At 54.6% G+C, this 21,536-nt stretch overlaps 2 protein-coding genes across 2 annotated transcripts; one reads left to right on the plus strand and one right to left on the minus strand.

The window, feature by feature from the left end:
- Window positions 1-10: 10 nt before the first annotated feature.
- LPXN (leupaxin) lies at window positions 11-3,653 on the minus strand. Its single transcript, XM_063158385.1, has 9 exons — window positions 3,553-3,653; window positions 2,714-2,817; window positions 2,545-2,600; window positions 2,233-2,338; window positions 2,009-2,158; window positions 1,756-1,929; window positions 938-1,019; window positions 602-750; window positions 11-522 (listed from the first exon to the last, which is right to left on the minus strand). Exons 1-9 carry the CDS (start codon window positions 3,563-3,565, stop codon window positions 256-258), a joined length of 1,101 nt encoding a protein of 366 aa, XP_063014455.1. The 5' UTR covers window positions 3,566-3,653; the 3' UTR covers window positions 11-255.
- A 2,859-nt stretch (window positions 3,654-6,512) lies between these two features.
- On the plus strand, window positions 6,513-21,142 carry ZFP91 (ZFP91 zinc finger protein, atypical E3 ubiquitin ligase). The gene is made up of 11 exons (XM_063158386.1): window positions 6,513-6,859; window positions 7,516-7,541; window positions 12,887-13,102; window positions 13,305-13,341; window positions 13,781-13,870; window positions 14,201-14,323; window positions 15,858-15,908; window positions 16,441-16,519; window positions 16,793-16,907; window positions 17,408-17,507; window positions 17,828-21,142. The coding sequence occupies exons 1-11, from the start codon at window positions 6,513-6,515 to the stop codon at window positions 18,336-18,338; spliced, it is 1,695 nt and encodes a 564-aa protein (XP_063014456.1). The 3' UTR covers window positions 18,339-21,142.
- Window positions 21,143-21,536: the final 394 nt, after the last annotated feature.

The following is a 21,536-nucleotide window of genomic DNA, read 5'->3' on the forward strand; positions in this document are numbered from 1 at the left end:
AAGCAGAGAGAAGGCAGTACTGGGTATTTTATTGCGTCAGGTCCAGGGAGCAGTGCCAGGGATGTCTTGCAGGGAGGGGGGCAAGGAATGATGCCTGGCTTGGCAGACACAAGGCTTGGGGGACAGTTGGCTGAGTGAGACCAGCGCCGGGCATGTTGATGGGTGGGATGTGAGGTGCGTTTGGGTCTGCAGGGACAGTGCCAGGCATGTTGATGCTGGGGACGATGCAGGGGGGCTGTGCTGGGCACCTGGGGCTCAGAGGAAGAGCTTGTCGTGGCAGGGCTGGCAGTACATCTTGTCGCCGCGCTCGCAGAAGGTGCCCTTGTGCAGCCGGCCCAGGCAGTAGGAGCAGATGAAGTGCTCGGGGTGGTACCTGCGCCCCGCGGCCGTGATGCAGCGCCCGCTGACAGGGCGGCCACAGCCGTGGCAGATGGTGCCCTGCCGCTGGTGGAAGTGCAGCTCGCAGTAGGGCCTCCCCTCCAGCTCGAAGAAGGAGCCGCCGGTGAAGCCAGTCAGGCACTCCTGGGGGAAGGAGAGGGGAAGGCTGGCGTGGCCCTGGGAACACCCCCAGTACGTGCATCCGTCCCGCAGTCCCACTCACCGTGCACACGAAGCACTCGGTGTGCCAGACACCCTGCAGGGCTGACAGGTAGTTGTCAATGACAGGGCGCTCACAGCCCTGGCATTTGGGGGCAAACATGGCCAGGAAGTCCTGGTGGCAGTACGGCTTCCCATTGCGCTCCAGGAACCCTGCGGGGAGGGATTGGGATGGGCACCCACGTGGGGATGACTCACACTGGGGACAGTGGGACATGGTGGTACCCAGGACAGGAGGCAAGGGAAAGACCGTGGGGAGCTCTCAGATGGGGTGATAAGTGCAAGAGCAGGGATACCTGGGATGGGGGCAGGATCCCCACCCCTGTTCCTTGGCACATACCCTCATCTCCAAACACCTTCCCGCAGTGGGCACAGAAGAAGTGCTCAGGGTGCCAGGTCTGGTCCAGGGCCGTGAGGACTTTCTGCAGGAAAAGCCGAGGTGAGGGGGCTGGGGGGAGGCGGGGCACAGGACAAACAGGTTGCTGGCAATGATTAGGATGAATATGGCGATTAGGAAGAATGGTAGGTGAAAAATTTTGTAACGTAGGGGTCTGAGGCCATATATCATGTTGCAAATTGTAGGATAGATCATGATATGAACAGTGTGATGGGGAAGAAGGTAAGGGAGTAGAAAACTGGTTTTAACTGATGGGGATTTTGAAGTTTATAATGAATTTTCATTCTCAGAAAGAGGTGAGGCTTTCTGTTCTGGAGTGGATGTAGATTGTTATTGGGATTAGGCTGATTAAGAAGGAGATTTTGACTGTGTTTGTAATTGTGTTGAGGGTGTTCTTGAGGTTGTTGGATAGAAGTGGAAATAGGATGGGGGTGGAGAGGGTTACTAGGGTTAAGAGTATGAATGTGTTTAGGACTAGTGAGAGGTCCATTACTTTCACTTGGACTTGCACCAAGATGAGTGGCTCCTAAGACCATTGGATTACTCTTATCCTTTGAAAGTAAGGAGACTGAGGTTTTATACTCAGATACAAGCGTTAGCAGTTCTCGCTGGTTTTACCTCTCCTCAGCAGGTAAGAAGGGTTTAACTTCTATCTTTAGAGTCACGGTCTAATGTTTTGGTTGAAACTGTACTTGCATATGGGGATACCGGAGATCAGTTCAGGTTGGAGGTGGGTCCGGGTCCCTCCCTCCCTCCCTCACCTCGCGGATGGGGCCGGCGCAGTAGGCGCAGCGCGGGGAGAAGGCCTGGTGATAATCCTCCTCGCAGAACGCCCGCCCACCATGCTCGAAGAAGGGCCCCTTGTCCAGCTCCTGCCCGCAGCGGGCACAGGTGAAGTGCTCGGGGTGCCAGGTTTTGCCCAGGGCTGTGAGCACCTGCGAGGAGGAGGCACAGAGGCTGTGAGGGCGTTTCCAGGGGATGCCCAGGGGTGCCAGGCTGGCAGTGAGGGCTCACCTTGCCAGCGATGGGCTTGCGGCAGGAGGCGCAGATGCCGGCGGGCGCAGCCGTGATTCCCAGCTCCTGCAGGTCCCGCGTGAGGCTGTCCAACATGTTGTCCAGCGAGGACTCCGTGGGCACCCTGGCTCCCTGCCCTGCAGCTGCCAGCTGTTGGGAAGGAGCATGGTGAGGTCTGGGTGAAGGCCAAAGCCCCAGCCTGGTGCCCCAGGGCCAAGGCTCACCTTGCTCTGCGTGTGGCCCAGGTCGGCCAGGAGCTCGTCCAGCTGCCGGGCGGCCTCCGTGTGCGGGGCTGAGGGGAGCAGCGGCTTTGGGACCGGCGCAGGGGTGCTGGGCATGGCAGAGAGGGGAGGTGCTGTGTGTCCACCCCAAAGTCAGGACCCTCCACCCCTGCGAACACAGCCCTTTCCCACAGGCCACCACAGGGAACAGTGCAGGTATGCAGGATACAGTCTGTCCCAGGTGACCCTGCATGGCAGATCCCAGCAAGGAACAGACAGCCCCAGGTGGCTTTGCCCTCCCACGGCTGTTTTTACCTGTACACTGAATCCAAACCTTCTCCTGGAGGCTGAGCTCGAGGTGGCAGTGGCACCTGAAAGGACAAACCCTTATGGCAGAGCCCTCAGGGGTGCTCCCCTGGCAGCTTCCCCTGCCCAGCTCCACCACCCCATCATGAGCTGAGGGGTCTCTGTGCCCAGGCATTACCTTTGTGGCACCATGCTGGGCATCCTGGCAGGAGCTTGGTCCCTTCAGTGCATGGTCCTTGGAGGCCAGGCAGGAGCTCTGCTCCAGCTCTTCCAGCAAAGCATCTGCACAGAGACACCCAGGTCAGGCCCCACTGCCACCAGCTGCCCACCCTCTGCTCTTGTACCACTCCCAAAATCTCGGGAGCAAAAGGAGGGTCAGAGGGTCCTGCTGGCCAGCTGCCAGCCCTCAGCAGCCTCCCTGAGGCCCCCATCCCAGTGCAGGATGTGCCCACCTTCCCAAGGAGTGAGAATGGGGCAGACTCCTGTCCCCACACACCATCCCCGGCCAGCAAAGAAACCTCTGCCAGTCCTCAGCTTGACCCAGCATAAGCCCTGGCAGGAAAAGCTCACCCCGGGCCCAAACTGCGTGTCCAGAGCATCACTTCCCCCAAGGTGGGCCGAGCACTTTCCCTTTCCTCTTTCACCCCCCTGCCCTGGCTGTCCCTGATGCTGGGAACAGGGGATGCCCCCAGCAGTGTGGCTGCTCCCCTGAGCCCAGCTCCCCACCCAGGCCAGGGATGGCTCCCGCTGGGTGCAGCCAGGGTTGTGGCGCTGCCTCAGCCCATTTCCTGCTCTCAGGATGGCTCCATTTTTGGCCAAGTGCTTGCTCGACCACCAGCCCCATTGTTCCCTTGGGGTGGGGGAGGCACAGGAGGGAGCAGGGCTCCAGGGCTGCCCCTCAGCGTCATCCCCTCCCAGCCCTGAGGTACAGGAAGGAAGAGGCTCCCCGGAGTTGCCAAAAATGTGACCCCAAGCCAAGCCTGGCTGCAGAATGAGCTCTGGAGAGGCCCAACTTACCCAAATCCTCCATCCTGCCTCAGTGTGGGGTCCCAGGTCAGGGGCAGCTCCCCGAGGTGCTGCGATGGCAGCGGAGGCTGCGCTGGCTCTGTTCCGGTCTCGCCTCCGCCCCCCGCGCCGGGGTTTGTCACCCAGGGTTTCCTCTGTGGGCTGCACACACCACGTGTGACGGGCACAGCTGGGGCACAGGCAGCCACAAACAGCCCACGCTGGGGCTGCAGGGGGGAGAAACTGGCCTACGGGCTGCCCAAGGAGCTCCAGGAGCCAGGACGTGGATGTCCTGCTGAGCCAGGCCCTGTGCAGAAGCCACCAGCCACATGTGACAAGAGATGGTGTCCCTGTGCTGGGTGGAAATGGATTTGTGGCAGCATGATGGAGCCTTGCCTTTGGGGGACGCTTCTGGAGCCTCGTCATCGATTCCCAGGTAACAGCAAATCCCTTTTTGGCAGAGAAATCTCCTGGCACTGCTGGGAGCAGGCAGTGGATGTGGAAACAGGTCCAAGGGACTGGGGGATGTTAATGCCAGAGGTGGGTGCACACAGCTTGGTGTGTGCTTTAGGCTTTTGTTTGGCTGTTTGGAGGAGGCAGCCCCTGGTGGGTGACCAACAACACCTCTGTCACCTTGGCCACCAGCCCTGACAAAGCGTCACCAGGTCCTGGCTTGGCTCCTCTTTAGCCCAGCAAGAAAAACCTCGGGAGCCAAGGCTGAGAGCCACAGCCTCCATCCAGCACACACAGGGGTCAGGCTGGCCCTGTCCTGCCCTGCTCCTGGGCACTGCTGAGCCCCTCAGCTGCCACCTCAGGGTCACTTCATTCCTGACTCCATTTTGTCACCTGCTCACAGCAAGGACATCCAGGCCAGCCCCACCTCAGGAAAAGGCCCGGGGCCAACAACCCGCAGTGTCCGGGCTGTGTCCAGGCCAGGAATGCTGAGAGCCCCCCAAAGCCCAGAGGAGGCGCTGCTGCTGTCACTGCTGGGGCTGCCTGGCCATGGATCCCGGTGTCAGGCCTTTCCTTTCTGCACTCCACAGAACCTTCCTGCCTGCAGAAGGTTTTGGGCTATTTTTAGCTTTCTCAGTGATTTAGTGATGTGTGAGCCCGAGTGCACGTGAACATCTGGAGCTGGAATAACTTAAAACTTGTCCTTACAGAACCCAGAGGCCAGAGGCTGAGCTGTGCCGTGCCCTGAGCTCTGCTCCCCTTTCCAACAGGAATGAAGTGACCCCAGCCTTGCCTACAGAGGGGAAATCAGTCATGACAATGGCAGGGACAGGTTGGCACGGGGCTGACAAAAAGCAGGGACACAGGAGGAATCCCTGTGCAAAGATCCCAAGGTTTTCTTTAATGCAAGGACATTCTCTTCCTTCCCAGTGTCTGGCTCAGGGGAACATGGCTCTCCACAGTGAGGGGGGGGGTTATTAGCACACTCTCAGGAACTGTTGGACACACTTTTTGTTTTCTAGGAACATGGCAGAGCTCAGGACTTGAAATGCAGAAGCAGAAAGGATTTGAAATGCAGAAGCAGAAGGGAGCAGCAGGCGCTCGGAGCCCTCTTGCTGCTGGGAACCAGATCAGCAAACAGGATTTTCCTGCTCAACGCTGTGGGCTCTTTGAACCCCGGTGATTTTTGCTTTTTGTCTCCCGAGGGAGGATGAGGAGCACATTGTTCTTGGGAAGTGTCACCCTTTGTTCTCCTGTCATAAAGCACTGGGTAAGATTAGCCAAACCCTCCTCTCCAGAGCACACCCCAGTCCTGCTCCCCAAGGTCCTGGCCTGGTGTCACATCTTGCTCGGTCCAAAAGCCACCGAGGCGGCTGGGACGGCAGGGAAGGTGACAGAGTGGCGACCGTGAGCAAACCCGCTCCCGGGTGGCGCCTTCAGCGTCAGCGGGGGCGAAGTTTTCGGGTTTTGCGTGGGTTCAATGCGTTAGTGCAGTTCCTATGGGACAGTCAGGCGTTACTGGAGTTGTTTTGGGGAGGGACTCGGGCCTTTGATACCACAGGGGAGCGGGTTCCCCCGCACAGCCGCTCCCGGGGCTCCTGCCCAGGCGCCGTTCGCGGCGGGGACGCAGCCGGGAACGGGGAACGGGCGCTCCCTCAGCTCCGGTGGAACTACAACTCCCGGCAGGCCCCGCGCATGCGCGGCCGCGGGACGGAAGCGGGCGGGGCCAGGGCTGTGTGCCCCGCCCCCCTTGCGCCGGCCACCATTTTGTCACCGACTTTCACCCGCCGCCCGACGGGGCGTTTTTTTTTTTCTTAAAGGAGAAGCGGTAGCTAAAAGCGGCCCGGCCGCCAGGCCCCGCCGGTACTACGGGTGGCGCCGCAGCCCCGCGGCACGGAGCAGCCGCGTGGGGCGAGGCGGCGAACGGCTTCCCCTGCCAGGCCTCGCCCGAGGGGCAAAGGGGCCCGGGGGCAGGCGGAGGGGGCGCAGGCAGCGGCGGCGGTAGGGAGCCCTGCGGAGCCGGGGCCTGGGCGGCGGCCGCGCGGCGGACGGGCGGTCCGGGCGGAAGGGCGTGCGGGGCGGCGGCCGCGGGGGCCGCGCTCGAGTGGGCGCCGAGCGGGGCCGGCCGGGGGGGGAGAGGGAGCGCGAGCGCAGCGGCCGTGGCAGCGCCTGCGCGAGAGGCGGCGCGAGTCCGGGGCGCGCGCGGGAGCAGCGCGCTGATTGGTCGCTCAGCGGTGGGGGGGCGGGCCCCGCCCCGACCGGGTCGCCCATTGGCCAGGCGGCGCGAGAGCGGCGGGGAAAGGAGTGAGCGCGGCGGGCGGGGGCACTCGGGCCTGAGGGGCAGGGCCGTCCCCCGAGTCCCGCCCGCGGATTGGTGGTCGCGGGCAAGGGGCGGGGCGCAGGGGCCGCGCGTGAAGGCGGGCGGCGGCCGCTGATTGGCCGTGGGCGGCGGGGGCGGGCGTGCCCGGCCGAGGGTGGAGCGCGGCCGTCCCGGCCCCGCCGCCGCCGCCGCCGCCCCGATGCCGGCGGGCACCGAGCAGCCGGGGGGCGCCGCCGCCGAGCCGCCGCCCGCCCCAGGACCGCCGCCCGCCGCAGACCGACCGCCGGCTTCGGGCCGCCGCCGTCCGCCGCCGCCGCCCGCCGCCGATCAGGGGGAGGAGTCCGGCGGCAGCCGGGTGCTGAGGGGCGGCCGGGAGCGCGGCCGCGCCGCTTCGGCCGCGGGGGGAGCTGCAGCCGCCGCCGCCGCGTCCCGCCGCCGTAAGGCCGAGTATCCCCGACGCCGGCGGAGCAGCCCCGGGGCGCGGCCCGCCGCCGAGCAGCCCGCCGCCGAGACGCCGCCCGCGGCCAGGAAGGCCCCCCGGGCCGGGTGAGTCCCTGCAGCGCCGGCTCCGCCCGCGCCTTCCGGGGGTCGCGGCCGCGGTGGCGGGGGTATGCGGCCTCTGCCCGACCCGCGCGAACGGGCCCAGGCCCTGGGGCCGCCTCCGGCCGCGAGGTGCCCCGTGCCGCCGCCCCTTTGTTCCGGCCGGGCTGGGCCGGCCCCGCCGGTCCCTTCCCAGGAAGGGCCGTGTCCCGGGAATCGCTGGCTGCGCAGCGCCCTCGGGCAGCGGCCGCTGTCCCGGTGCCCCGCGGCGCCAGCGCGGTCCGGCTCTCTGCCAAAGGGCCGGGTGAGGGAGGCGGTGGGATCCACCTGCCCGGGAGCAGAGGCTGCGTTCGCTGCACCTTCGGTCCTGAGCGGGACAGCGGAGCCTTCGGAAGTGCAGCTGCTCTGCCCTGTGCTAAGCACAGAACCCCCTGGATCAGTCATAACTGACCTGGGCCTTTGCTGTTGGATATTCCTGTAGTTCCCCTCAGCTTCCTGCGGCTCAAACAATCCACCTCGGCATGAGGGGTTGAAAGCAATGATCCGATAGAGAGGCACCGCGACTTTGGGGAATTGGGGCTCATCTTCACGCCATTGAGTTCCTTGTTGCTGCCCATCCCATCGAGTCTGGCTCTTACACTTGCTTTTGTGCTTTTTTTCAGGTCCGCAGATAAAGTTGCTGGTAAAGGTAAGAGTTGAAATATTCACTCCTGGTGTTGTGTTCCATCTAGAAAGTCTGGGTTGTCCCATGGGTTAGCCCAATCCTCTTTTTGGATCTTCCTTTCAAAGAATGTTTTAGTGCTGGGTGATGTGCAGTTTCTTTCTGAGTCTCTGTAAAGACTGTGGAACTGTGATAAGCTGCTGCTGCTGCTGTTGGCATGTGCCCAACCTGCAAAATCTCACTGTCCCAAAAAGCACTCGGGTTTCCATGGCTCTTGGAGCATGAGGCTGAGCTGCTCCATGGTTTGACAGCTCTTGTTGCACAGCAGTCCCAAGTAATTGGCAAATCCTGGGTTCACTTTTATTCTGTGCTCAGAAATATAGGAGCATATCCTCAAGAGACCTGGGATAGTTGTGTGGAAATCAGAATATTCAGATATTCACACTTGTTATTTTCTAATTTAGTGGATTATGGAGTTTTGAGGCTGATGTCTTCAGAGGGGAAAGAGAAGATTATTTATAACTGGGGGCGTGAGTAGAGTCTGAACACAAAAGCCCCAGCTGTGGGAATCTGCAACCTGGAGCAGAACTTTTGTTTTCTGGTGCACACTGTGAACTTTGTGCACTTATTTAACAACTTCTTGTTAAAAAAAAAAGGCCCAAAAAGCAAAAAAAAAGAACATTAGAGGGCTTTTCTCCTTACCTGGTGATGACTTCTGAAACAGGTCCAAGTAGAGGGCTTTGTGTAGTGTTGTTTTTGATCTGGCACCAGAGAATTGTGGCAGAATGAAGCCCTGAGGAAAGGAGGTCACACACCTGTGCCCATGAATTCCCCTTTCGGCTGGAGCTGTCTGGGTTTGTTTGCCAGCAGCTCTCTGTCGGAGGCTGCTGTTATTCTCGTGTTTTGGTAACTCTTTAGCTTTCCTCCTACAAGTCTTTATTCCATCTGGGTGTGGAAGTCCATCGCAGTTCCAGCTGGCAAGGTGTGTTTTTACAGTCTGGAGCAGAATTAACCACTGTGTGTTGAGTCCAGATCTTGTGTGTATTTACCCCTCACTGTGTACAGGGTGGGCAGCATAATGTCAGAGCTTCAGGCTTTTATGTCAAAGCACAGTTGCTGAAATGTCTAAAAAAGTTTGGCTTTGTATGTTTATAGAGTTAAGACTTGCATGGTTTTTGGTTTAAGGAGAAATATTTATTGGCAGTGGTAGAAAATGGGCAGAATATTCCCATTTTTACTCCAGGAAGTGAAAGTTGTCAGACTGAAATTCTTGGGTTTGGGAGCTCTCTGCACTCGAGCCATTTTAGCCTTTAACTTGGCCTCTGAGAGTTTCAGCTGTGCTTCAAGGTGAGAGTGGGAAAGTGTTTGTTAAACTTCTGGGGCTCTTTTTTTTTCCCAATTAGATTTGCAGCCAAAGTGATGGTAGGGATAGTTGCGTGGAAATTGGCGCCAGGAAGTGCTGATTCTGGGCCAGAGGAAATCTGTGCCGTGGGGGGTGGGCGTTGTTTGTTTCTGGTTTGTTTTTAGTCCACAGGAGCACAGAAGTGAGGAAGCTGCACTCCTGTGTCTTGGCTGCACGCTGGATGGAGCCCTTGTGCACCTTGTGCTGTTTGGGGAGGACCTGGAAACGGGCTGAGGAGTCTCTTCCTCCTCTTCCTCCTTCCTTGGACAGGTTGTGCAGGAGCAGGAGGGGCTTCTCCCTCCTCCTCCTCCTGTTGGGCTTTAGCAGAGGTGTTTGAAGGAGCCAGACCAGTGTGAGCAAGCAGCAGCTTTCCTTGCACAACAGGGTTTTTGGTAGCCAGGAGCCCCCTGTGAGCCTGGAAGGCAAAATCGCATTTGTCCTTTCCCCCTGCATGAAGCTGGGATAAGGTGCTGAGTGGTTCAGGGGAAGGTTTAAAATTATGTGCTTGTGTTCCCTGATACAGAATTGATTTTTTTTTTTTTTTTTTTTTTTGCATTGCAGTATTAGCCTGTACTGTCAACTGCTAAATCCACTTGGGAATATTCCCTGAGACAACCATGGTTCAGAGCCATGGGATCAGGCTTTTCCTGCATCCCCTGGGCAGTGCTGGCTGTGCAGGTCTGACAGGGAGTTTGGAAGGAGATGAGAGCCAAGGTGTGTGTGTTGTGTTGTGTCACAGCCCGAGTGTGACTGTCACCACGGGGCAGCTGCAGTGTCAGCCTGTGCTCCCTGGCTATTCCCTGTTGCCTGCTTAGTCATGCAGTTGCAGGATTTCCCCAATGTGTGCCTGCAGGAATATTAGATGCATAAGTAGAACGTTTAATCTCAGCTTACAAATGAATTTGTGTAGCTGCAGTCGCTGTGTAGCAGAATTCACATCTGCCTTCCCACAGCGCTCTGTATCCTTGTGGGAATAATTTTCATTTTAGTCAGGAGAGTCACCTCCTTGGAAGCCTGTTCTCAAATCCAGGGGTTTTGCTAAGAAAACAGTGAGGTTTGGCAAATTTTAAAAAAGATGGAAAACTTTGGGACTCAGGAAATGGTGAATGGGTTTGCACAGAAAGGACTCACATTATACCTAAGAGTTTCATTCTTAATGCTTCATACTCCTTTTGGGATCATTGCTTTCCCTTAAGGCTTTGTCAGTGTTTGGAAAAAGTAATGTCATTATTTAAAACCAAACCTTATAAAAATGCACTGAATTTAAATAGCTCAGACTGCCCAAACCCTCCAAGGATTTTCCTGTATCCCATCTGTACAGTTCCACACTGCTCTGGTGGGGAGGAGCCCTTTGGATGGAGCTCTGCACTTGGATATTTTTCCTGAGTTTCATTTTTGTCCATGCTGTTATGAAACCAGGTGTTTGGTGCCTTACCCACTGTGTGGTTGCTTCCTTCAATCCCAGAGGTGTGCATTTGTTGTGGTGCATTTATTTTTATAGCAGCTTTTTAACTTAGCAATTAATAGTTTATTTTCTTTTCACCTAATTGCACACATGTATTTTCTGAAATTGTCTGCAGGGTCAGTAAGAAGCTTCCAAATGCCTTATAAATCAAAGTTCAGCTCTCTTGAAAAGCAGAGCAGTGCCCAGAATCTTGTCTTTGGTTGTCTAAACAAAGCCACAACTTCACTGTGTCCTTCCAAGTTTCCTTTTCTTGTCCCTTCTCCCAGGGACTGGCATTCGGTCGCAATTTTTAATCTATTTTTGATGAAGAAAAAAGAGACAAAAGCTTATTCCAAATCTAAGACTTCCCATATTTTGGGCAAGGGCTTTGGTGATGGCTGATTCCAGCTGTTCCTGCAGCTGAACACTTGACAGACAGAAGTTTCCTTGGATAGGGTCCAGGGACCATGTTGGGAGGGTCTGGAGTCAGAAGGTTTTGCAGCTCCCAGCTCTGTATCACTGTGAGCTCTGTGGCAAGGTAAATAATTGATACCTCTCCTAAGGATGGGGTTTGGGAGGTACCTGGGTATTCTCAGCATGTAAAAATGCCCTCAATATGTTAGACAGCTGAAGCAGAGGAAGTAGAAGGAGAAATCCTGGGAAAAGGTTTATCCCAGACCTTCACTTGAGAGGAGGGAAGCAGAGCTGCTGGGTGAGGGGTGTGCTCTGTCCAGGTGTGTTCTGAGGCAGATCTGCTTCAGCTCTGCAAGCCTGATTTTTAAAATGATAAGTATTATCAGCTGAATGCCTGATCTTCCAAGGGAATACAGCTCTTCCAGAGCAGCATCCCTGCTATCGTGTGCTATCCCTGGCAACACGGTAGTGGCTGAGGGGGGAATTTATATAGAGGATGGTTTCAGTGTCTTTGGGTTTGGTTTGGCATTCAGAAATGAGATGTTCACCACAAGGACTGAGAACATGCAGCAGTCACCTTGAGATCTGCCAAAGAGAGCCAGGAGGGTGCAGTTCACGCTCTGATGGTGAGGTTTATACGTGCAAGACAGCAGCTTGATGGTTTACAACACTGAGATGCCTCACATCCGGGATTCCAGTCAGGCTTTTCCAGCCAAATGTTGCTTATTCCCACCCTGTTAATCAAGGATCAGACAGTGAGTAATGCAGAGCAAACTACATGCTAGGAGAAAAAGGATCATTTGGTTCAGAAGGCTTGATGCAAAAGAGATTGCAGGCTAGGAGTAATCAGAGAGGTTGTGGATTGCTCATCCCTGGAAGTATCCAAGGTCAGGCTGGACAGGGCTTGGAGCAGCCTGAGCTAGGGGAAGGTGTTGGTGCCCATGGCAGGGGTTGGAATGAGCTGAGATTTAAGGCCCCTTCCAACCCACACCATTCTGTGACCAGCTGTAACATTTCAAAGGGCGTTGAGTTCATGAAGGCCCAGTGTCACAGCAAGTGCCAAAAAGTGAGATCAAATGAACTGTACTCGGGAATTTTAGTTTTTAAGGGATTAACTTGCTCACAAGACATTTCAGTCAGTTCTGTTATCTTGCCAAAGCATGTTTGGAGACCAGCCATAAGGCAAAAGGAAACCACCTGTACAAGCTGTAAATAAGTGTGGAGGCCTCAGGCTAAAGCATCTGTGATGCTTTTTGCTCTAGCACAGCACCAGAAACATCCAGATCCCCCATGGATATTGCCAGGTGTACAATTCCAGTGAAGTATATGTTTGGGGAATTCTCTAAACATGACTTTTCTCATGGCCCAACTTTGAAGCTGGCCTTTCATAAAGCACTTGCTGAGCTTTATGAGTGTCTCTTGTTGTGCTTAGAGCCAGCAAGCCAGCAAATCACTGTCTTAGAAGCCTTTATCCAAGGGAAATAGAAGCTGCTTTTAAATATTAGTGTCTTTCTTTGTAGGAAATGTGAGGAGAGTTTTAAGGGAAGGTCTGCTGAGGTGAGGGCCTGGGGAGTGTCCTGGCTCAGCATAGAGGGCTGAGCAGGTTCCCACAGCTGGCAGTGACACCTCGGGTTTTAGCTTTTATATTTTTCAGATTCTCTGCTACCTGGTATGTAACTCTGAAACTTCATATTAGGTGTTAGTAAGTTCTCTTCACAGGGTAGTTTGACAAAACAATCCCTTCCCAGCTAGAGAATCAAGGACAGACATTACCCAAAGAGCACAAACAACAGTGAAGAGAAGGGGGCAAGCCAGGGGGGGTGAGACTACCTGGAGCGGTAACTGGACAATTGAACCCAATATGTTGATGAACCAAAACTTAGAAAAGTGTAAAAATGCATGACCAGGAACCATTCTTGGATTCATCCTGGGTGTAGCCTTGGCCAGGCTCTTGTGCTGCCCAAGGTTTTGTCCCATTTTGCTCTGTCTAGTGTCTGTTCCAGATCAGCCTTTCTAGGCATCAGCAGGGGCTGCTGCGATTTAAGGTGTGATTTAATGAGGGGATTTAGGCATTTTGTGCTCTGATGAAACACACTGCTCTGGCTGTTGCAGCTCCCAAAGAAGAGAAGGAAGAGGAGGAGGTGTCTGGCACGCTCAGCCATGGCTCTCCCGTGGGCACAGCGCGGCCCAGCCGGAGCTGGCGCAGCAGCCGGACCGCGGCGGCCGCCCGCCAGCGCGACCCCGACAGCTCCCGCGCCTCCCGGGCCAAGGCTGCCTCCCTGCAGCTCATCTGCAAGTCAGAGCCCAACGCCGACCAGCTGGAGTACGGTACGTGCCACGCAAGGCCCGGGGACAGTCAGGGCTGCGGGTGTCACTCTGGGCGTGTGGCTGTGCTGGCGTGGTGCTGCTTGTCACGGGTGCCTTCTGCCACCAGCACTCCCGGCTCTGAATGTCGACGGAGGTACCGTGAGACAGATGAGCTCACTGCAGCGAACACACTTTGAAACCTAATGGTGACTTTTCCTTTCAGTGGTCACAGATGAGCATCAGTCTCCAGATGGAGTCAGGTAGGACATGTTATTTTGTGGTGTTTCTTCCTAGTCGGTGTCTCAAGGTGGGCCTGAGTCACTTGAAAATAACTGTTAGTGTGAAATGATCCATGGGACTGACAGTAGCTCTGTCTCCTTTGGCCCCTTGCTGTTGCAGTTCCAGTGTCCACAGATGTCAGGAGATAGTTTGGAGAAATGGATAGTAAGATTTGATCTTGGCATTCCACCTGGTAGCTTTTTTGCTGTGGGTGGGTGAGGACACAGCTCTGCCTGGCCTGTTCTGGTTGTCACTGTGCTCTTTGGTCAGTGCAAGCTGTTACCATTCCCCAGTCATGCTGGATGAGGAAGTGCAGTGTAATAGTGTCCTTCCCATGCTGGGAAAAGATGCACAGATATTCTTGCAGTAGTGGCCAAGCTGTTGCTGCCAAAGTCCTCTCTTCTCCTTTTCTCCCAACAGCGATGATGATGAGGAGATGCTCATCAGTGAGGAAGAAGTTCCCTTCAAAGATGATCCCAGAGATGAGACTTACAAGCCCCACCTAGAGAAGTATATTGGATTGTGTACTTACTGGGGGTTTAGACCAAAAAAATATGGGCATGTTACCTGAATTAGCATAAATGCTCCAAAGCACCTGTGCTAGTTGATCTGCTGGAATGGTTCTAAACATTGCCTGCATTGGCCAGAACTGTTCTTCTCTCAGGGACTGAAGCCTTTAGAGCCCTGCTGGCTGCTTCCCTAAGCCTGGTTCTTACTTCTGCTTGAAAGTGGGACTTGAAGGACAGTCCTAAACTTGGGTCCAGTTTTTGTTGAAATCTTTGTAAAAAGCAGGCAGTGGGACGAGTGTTGGAGTAATGGGTTGTATTTGTGTCTTTGTAGGGAAGCACCAAAGCAAAGGAGAAAAGCTAGCAAGGGGAAGGAGGAAAAGGAAAGGCAGAAAGAGATTAAAGTGGAAGTGAAAGAAGAGAATGAGTTTCAGGAGGATGAAGAACCACCAAGGAAGTAAGTAAACTCTGCAGTTACAATGCCAGTGTGTGCTGTGTGTTTTGCATTCTCGCTGGTGTACAACAATGTTTAATTGTTGTTGGCTCCCCCCATCCCCCTCCCCCTCTGGGCCTGACAGCTGATGGGGCAGCACTGTTTATCCTGTGCCCTCACATCTTGCCTGTCTTCAGCCACAAAAAAATCAGAGTTTCGCTTAAGTGGAGGGGTTTTTCATCATGCTGTGGTTAGTCAGCCTCCCTGGGTGTGACCACACAGTGGGAAATACTTCAGTGTGTCTTTACAATGGGTTCCTTGTGATGCCTCAAGTGGATCCTGAAAGCCAGTGGGAGAGGGCAGCATTCCTGCTGTGTGCTGGGGGCAGACACTGGGATGTCTTGTTACTGGAATATCTTGTATGTGTGGTAAGTGCCCTTTTTGTAGTTAGGACTTTACCAGAGGTCAGGAAAATCAGCTGTTTTCCCTTTGCTTTTGAGAAGTAAAACAACAAACTTTTGCCACCCAGTCAGTCACCAGTGGCTGACACCTTCTGGTGTGTGCTGTCCCTGGAACTCCTGGCTGAAGCAATCCTCCTGGCAACACAGGGAGATGGGTTTATGTGGCTGTGTCAAAGCCATTCTTTGGCATAATGTGAGGGGAAAAAAAGAAAAAGGAGCTGGTTTTGTACCTTAGCTCCTCTCTGAGTGGTTGGAACAGCCTGGGCTCCCTCTGCTGACCTGCTGCACACTGGTGGTGTAATTCCTCTTGCTGTGCCTGAGCTGCTGCTGATTCACAGTGGAGGGGAGTGAGGGGAGTGAGGAGGCTGATATTTTGAGAACATTTTTGTCTGTTGGAGACTGCTTTCTGAGGCTTGAGGTTTTGTTGTTTGAATCAGACACTACTTTCTGTGCGTAATAAAACCTGTGGCTGTTCTGAGGGCTTGGCTTGAATGCTGAGTGTGTGTTCAGCGTGTTCCTGGCTTGCCATCAATACAGATGTCTCAGTAGAGTCTAGAAAATACTTCCATCAATCTGCTCCAAGTGTCTCTGCAGCAATAGGATCAGGCAGGCAGAGCTGGGTAGAGCTGTGGCTTGGGAGGCTGCAGTTTACATGTGAGCACAGGTCTGCTCAGACAGAGCCTAGATTTTTGTCTTGACAGGTACAGAAGCTGCTGTGGCTAATTCAGAGCCCTGTAAAATAGCTACTGGATCATTAATCCTGTTCTTCCTGATCAGGCAGATGGATGTTTTCCCATGGTGTGGAATGTTCCCCAGCAGAGCAGAGGAAACAGGGTGCACTGTCGGTTCTAGACGGTGTTGGCAAAATACATGTTTATGAAAAATGCAGTAGGAAATGGGAAATACTGAGAGAGCAAACCACGTGAAACATTTATTTCTCTGGAATTCTCCATCTTTCAAATCTGTCTCCAACTTGCACTCAGTTTTTTTTCTAGACCATGCAGTTAATGAGGCAATACAGCATACAGTTCAAAGTCTCTGCCCACTGCTAATGTAAAGAAGCTTCTCTCAGTTCTGTTTCTATATCCCTGTTACAGGAGGGGAAGGAGGAGAAAGGATGACAAGAGCCCAAGACTGCCCAAGAGAAGGTAAGTGATCCTCTCAACCTAGTTCTGCTCTGCAGACTTGATTTCTACATGCAGACAAGGATTTTCCCAAAGCCATCTCTCTGCCTTAAAGGGAATAAAAACAAAAAACAGCAGCATGCCTTGTCTTCCCTCTTCTCCTTCCCCTGTCGGTGTTGTTTTAATTTCTTCCAAGTGAACCAGCCCCCTGCCCATTTCTCAGTTGATCCCTCCTGTGGCATTGCCTGGCAATAAGGAGTTGCTTTGGGAATTCTGGGTCTCCTGAGGTTTTCCCAGCTTTAGGGAGAGCACTCAAGGAGTGGCAGGAGAAGAGGTGGCTCTTGGACAGCAGCTGTGTCACAGCCCAGGCAGGGATTTTGGAGCAGTGGTGCTTTGCTGTGCTTGCACTTGTTATTTGTGGCATGAGACACATCAGCCCCTCACAGACACAGAGAATTATTATTCTAAATAGAATATATATAGAGTCTTTATCTATAGAATCAGCTGACCATAGAAGCAGCCAAGCACTCTGCCCCTCTCCTTGCTGATTTCCCAGGAAGAAGCCCCCGATCCAGTATGTGCGCTGTGAGATGGAAGGCTGCGGCACGGTCCTGGCTCACCCGCGGTACCTGCAGGTTGGTGGGGCTCTTCACTCCCTCTGTGGCACCTGGGAGGGCAGGGAGGGGGTGCTTGGAACAGGCAGCTAAGCCTCCACTGGCACTCACACCCCTTCCTGATGCTGTCATTTTGGAAGGCTTCATTGTGGCCAGTAGCCGTGTGTGTGTCTGTCTGTCAGGTTGCTGCGTGTCCATGTGTGTTTTATTTTCCAGTGGGGATCTAAATTTGAGTGAACCTCAGCTGTTCACTCAGCCATGAACAGTCTGCAGACTTCCACTCTTTCTTTCCAGCATCACATAAAATATCAGCACTTACTGAAGAAAAAATACGTGTGTCCTCATCCCTCCTGCGGTCGGCTCTTCCGGCTGCAGAAGCAGCTCCTGCGGCATGCCAAACATCACACAGGTACAGGGGGTGGGAAATAGATGCAAACTCCTCTTCAGGTCAGTGAACAGATAGAGGGAAAATGGAAAAGCCTCTGGGACTTCTGCAGAGAGTGAAGTCAAGTCAGGTGGCATAGATTTGCAGCAGCAGCAGGGTATTACTGTCTTCTGGATTACCATCTTTTAAGCAAATGAAAGAAATAGACTATAGAGGTTTTAATTCTCCTTCTGGCAGGCATCACTCAGGAGCTCTGTAGAGGAATAAGCCTCAACAGATAAAGTCTGATTTATCCCAATTTGCCAGTCTTTCAGTTTTGGTTGGAGTGGATAATTAGCTCTTAGGAGAGTCGTAATCGTGCCTCGCCTCTCCAGATCAGCAGCTGTGGTGTGTTGTGGGACACCTCCTCCTCCCAGAACTTGTAGCTCTGCTCCTTCTTGGGCAGCTTTACCTGCACCGCCTGAGAGTTGGGAAAGAGGGCAGGTCTGTGGGAGAGCAGTGCTGCAACTGGTGTTGTCTTTCAGATCAAAGGGATTACATCTGCGAGTACTGCGCCCGGGCCTTCAAGAGCTCCCACAACTTGGCAGTGCACCGCATGATCCACACGGGCGAGAAGCCCTTGCAGTGAGTACCTCTGCCTGTGCCTCGCCCTCCTGCTCTGAGGGACCTCCAAAACACCCATTTCAGAGCAGCTCTGAAGTCAGCCTGGAGCCTGCTCCTGGTGTCCCTGCTCTCTGAACTCACACTTATGTCACTGGCTCCTCGGGGCTGTGTCTTGGTGTGGATCTGGGGAACGTAAGCCCTCAATAAATAAAATCAGAGCTGGAGCTGCAGTGACATTAGCGAGCCCCTGCTGTTCTCCTGAGCTGCCACCTCACTACTATTGTCCTTATGGGTGTGTGTGGATGTCCCTTTGTTGTGACCTCCTCGTTGTCCCCTCCCAGATGTGAGATCTGCGGATTCACCTGCCGGCAGAAGGCTTCCCTCAACTGGCACATGAAGAAGCATGATGCAGACTCCTTCTACCAATTCTCCTGCAATATTTGTGGCAAGAAATTCGAGAAGAAGGACAGCGTGGTGGCCCACAAAGCCAAGAGTCACCCCGAAGTGCTCATTGCTGAAGCACTGGCTGCCAACGCGGGTGCCCTGATCACCAGCACCGATATCCTGGGCACTAATCCCGAGGCCATTGTGCCACCCACAGATGGCCAGGGCCTCCCGCTGCTCCCCGACCCCCTGGGCAGTGCTCCCCCAGCAGATTGCCTGCTGCTGAGCCCAGAGGGGATGCCAAAGCCCTACTGTGGCGGGGCAGAGCGGGTGAGCCTGGTGGCTGATGGCAAGCTCTTCGTGGGCAGCGGCAGCAGCGCGAACCCGGAGGGGCTGGTCATGAACACAGAGATGCTGGGAGCCAGCACGGAGGTGCTCATTGAAGATTCAGACTCCACTGGACCCTAGTGGCAGGGGAGCACCTGGGTGCTGGGACAGTTGGGACTCTGTATTTAAAAGGAAAAGGAAAAAAAAAAAAAGGAGGAGGCACTTACTGAAAGAGAGGAAAGTTAAACAAAACTTACAATACTAGTAAATAACTGAAGGGTCTGCTCCCCTCCAGCGCGGATCACAGCACATCCTCTTTCTCCCAACCACTTCTCTCTCTCCCACGGCCCCTCTGTGGAAAGGGGCACGTGCTGCCATTGCCAGAGCAAGTTGGATTGAGCGGCGGATTTCTCCAAGGGAGGGGGCACTGCCGAAACCCCTCGCTCTACCCCAAAGCAGTTGTTGCCTTTCTGGCTCCTTGGCATGGCCCCACTGGCAAACTAAAAAGCGTTGGACGTGCTCTGGAGAAGTTCCTTAGGACTCCCTCTGCCCCTGGTCCCGACTTCTATGCACCACTGCACTCTGGTCCTTGCAGTCTCCTCCTTCCTGGCCGGGGCTGGGAGTTTGGCACTTTAGCCCCTCAGCAGGGTGAGCTGTGAAGCAGCAGTGCACATCCCGCTCCCACCACGCTCCCCTGCTCCAGCCCTGGCAGGAAGTGGAGGGAGGGAACGCCCTGGCTCGTAGATCATGTTTGCTTGGAGAGGCCCGGGGGCTACAGGAGCCCTGCGTGGGAGAGGCAAGGAGGAGCATCCCAGTTTGACGACAGTAATTTGCACTTTGAACATGCTTCGTTTTTGTGTTGTGGTAACAAGATTCCTTATTTATTGTTTAAAAGGGTCGGTATTTTTTAGTTCTGTTCTTAGGGGCGGGGGTGGAAGGGGTTCAGGCTGTTTCCCAGTAGGCTCCAGTGCAGGGAGCTCCAGTGCCATTGTGCCAGCAGCTGGGAGAGCTGAGGTGAAGGCAGCGCTCTGGAGTCAGATGTGTCTTGCAGCTTTTGCAGAGTAGAGGGAGAGCCCCTGGAGAAGAGCCTGTGTGCAGTGGGAGTCTCTGCAGCAGCGTGTTAGCAGGAGGATGAGGTGAGTGATGGGCTGTCTCTCCCTCCCTCCCAGCTCCGGGTGAGCTCCTTGCATTCAATGCCTGTTTTGCCTCCAGCCTTTTGGGGAAGGACGTTGTTAGCCAGGAACTTGTTCTTGTGACTTGTAACTTTTGGGACAGACCTGAGCTACTTGCTGCTGGGGGATGTGGTGCTCCTCATCCAACTCTGCCTCTCCTTTCCAGGTCTAGATAAAGACACAGTTAGCAGGGACTGGATATGGTTTTCTCAGGCTTGTTTATCCAAGGCAATAGATTGATGTGGGACTATGGGCTGTCAGCTTTTCTCCCTGCCCTCATTTTGAGGGGGGATTGTGTAGCCATGTTCTGAAAGCTTCTCTTTTCTGCACAGACACCCCAGCTTTCCCTGAAACGTGGCGGGTCAGGTGTTGCCTGCTGGTGTAGTTAGGGCAGCTTTGAGCCCTTGGAAAAGTTTACATAGGATAAGATGTGTCTGCTATGGAGACTTGGATTTTTTTTTTTGCTCTTCTCTGAAACTTTGTGTGGAGATTCAGTGGCCTTGAATTCATAGCGGTTTTGGAAGAGGTGAAGAATAACCTGTTTTTTGTTTATTTGCTTGTTTTTTGGTTGGGTTTCTGGGGTTGGGAGCAGAGCTGAAGTATCTTGTCTGAGCACAAGATCAGCTGAGTTGGTCTGTAGCACACAGCAGCTTGTTGAAATCGGGTACCTGGGGGTCTGGAAAACCGCAATAAAATGTGGAATTTAATTGGATTAACAGGAAACTGACTCTGAACACCCACTCTGTCCCCTGTGACACCTAGAAATCCAGCTGTGGCCCAAACATGCTGGCTTTTCTCAGGCTGTTTGTCCTGGTTTGCCCCCTCCCTCTCTCCCCTCCTCCTCCCCCTCGCACTGATACCTTTGTCAGAGCAAGTCAAGCACTTCCTGGTGTAGGGGCGGCTCGAGGCTGAGCAGTCCCGTGCCCTGGGCGTGGGCATCCCGTGGTCACGCTGTGGCAGCAGCCTGGCTCACGGGAGGGCCCAGCACACCTGGTGGCAGGTTGGTGGTAGAATGGTGTTAAACTAAATCAGTTCCTTCAGTTGAGATGATCCAGTGTCTTGCTTGGATTGCTTTACTGTGGTTTCCAGCAGGAAACTTTCCGGGTGGCAGCTGGTCCCCTCCCCTTGCAGGCTAGAGAGGGGCAGCACTCTGGGGACACTTGGTAGGCCCTCGGGGCAGGTTGGCTTTGTCCTTCTGACATGGTGCTGCTGGAGCTGTGTCTCTGCTGGCCCCTGTGCCTGTGGGAGGTGCAGGCTGGGCAGAGCCTTGCTCAGAACACTAAAGGAGAGCTTGGGGGTTTGTTGGTCAAGGGATGGCACTAAAAGGCCTTTGGGTCAAGGGCTTGCTCACCTCTGGTGACCCAGCACTTGGCACCAGGCTGGGGGAGGCTGCCTCATCCTACGTCCGCCCCAGTGGAGCAGGGTTTGCCCCTGGTGACACTTCTGGGATGCAAAATCAAATATTTCCTTTGCTTCCCGGCCTGGACACCTCTGATCCCTGCCGCTCCCTGCCTTGTCCTTCCATGACACCTCTTGTAGCTCTCCCTTTTCTTTTTCTGGCTGTGGCCAGGTGCCTGTCTGTCCTCTAACCACAGCCTGCTTGCCCCTGATGCAGGAGAGATGTGTAGCTCCCCTCCCATGCCCCTCTGAAGCCCTAAAACTGATACAGCCTTCCTGCAGCTCCTCCTCCCCTCGATGTCTCTCCTTCACTCGCATGCAGTTTGCTTCAATAAATTATTGTAGTAGTTTGCAATAAACTTTTTTGTATTTTTTTCCCCTGTATTTATTTTTTTTTCTCCTCCCGGGGAGGGATTGGAGGGGGCATGAGGCCCTTTGGCACGGGCAGCACTTGAGAGGCCCTGGGCCACTGGGCTGGGGCTGGGGGCTGCCGTGGCCAGGGGCTCCCCAAGCTCAGCAGCTTCTGCAGTAGCCACAGGGTGGCAAGGGGGCTGCTGGGCATATGGGGACACCCCAGCCCTGGGACCCCCAGCCAGACACACTGTGGTATTCATGGGAAGCTGCTTTTCAACTCCTGGGGTTTTTCTCACTCTTGATCTGGGTAATGCATAACCAAAATAAACATACTGAGGAAATACCAACCCAACCCGAAGGGCTGTTTTTGTCTTGGTGTGTGCAGCTCACCTGTGGCGTGGCTGGTGTTGTTCTG

The sequence above is a fragment of the Melospiza melodia genome, chromosome 6 (assembly GCF_035770615.1).
Source record: "Melospiza melodia melodia isolate bMelMel2 chromosome 6, bMelMel2.pri, whole genome shotgun sequence".
Lineage (NCBI taxonomy): Eukaryota > Metazoa > Chordata > Aves > Passeriformes > Passerellidae > Melospiza > Melospiza melodia.

Coding starts and splice junctions, on each gene's coding strand:
- LPXN (XM_063158385.1), bottom strand. Junction 2,601..2,713: donor CCCAGCATGGTGCCACAAAG/GTAATGCCTGGG, acceptor TTGTCCTTTCAG/GTGCCACTGCCACCTCGAGC. Junction 523..601: donor CCGAGTGCTTCGTGTGCACG/GTGAGTGGGACT, acceptor TCCTTCCCCCAG/GAGTGCCTGACTGGCTTCAC.
- ZFP91 (XM_063158386.1), top strand. CDS start 6,513: ATGCCGGCGGGCACCGAGCAGCCGGGGGGCGCCGCCGCCGAGCCGCCG. Junction 6,860..7,515: donor AGGAAGGCCCCCCGGGCCGG/GTGAGTCCCTGC, acceptor GCTTTTTTTCAG/GTCCGCAGATAAAGTTGCTG. Junction 13,342..13,780: donor CAGTCTCCAGATGGAGTCAG/GTAGGACATGTT, acceptor TTCTCCCAACAG/CGATGATGATGAGGAGATGC.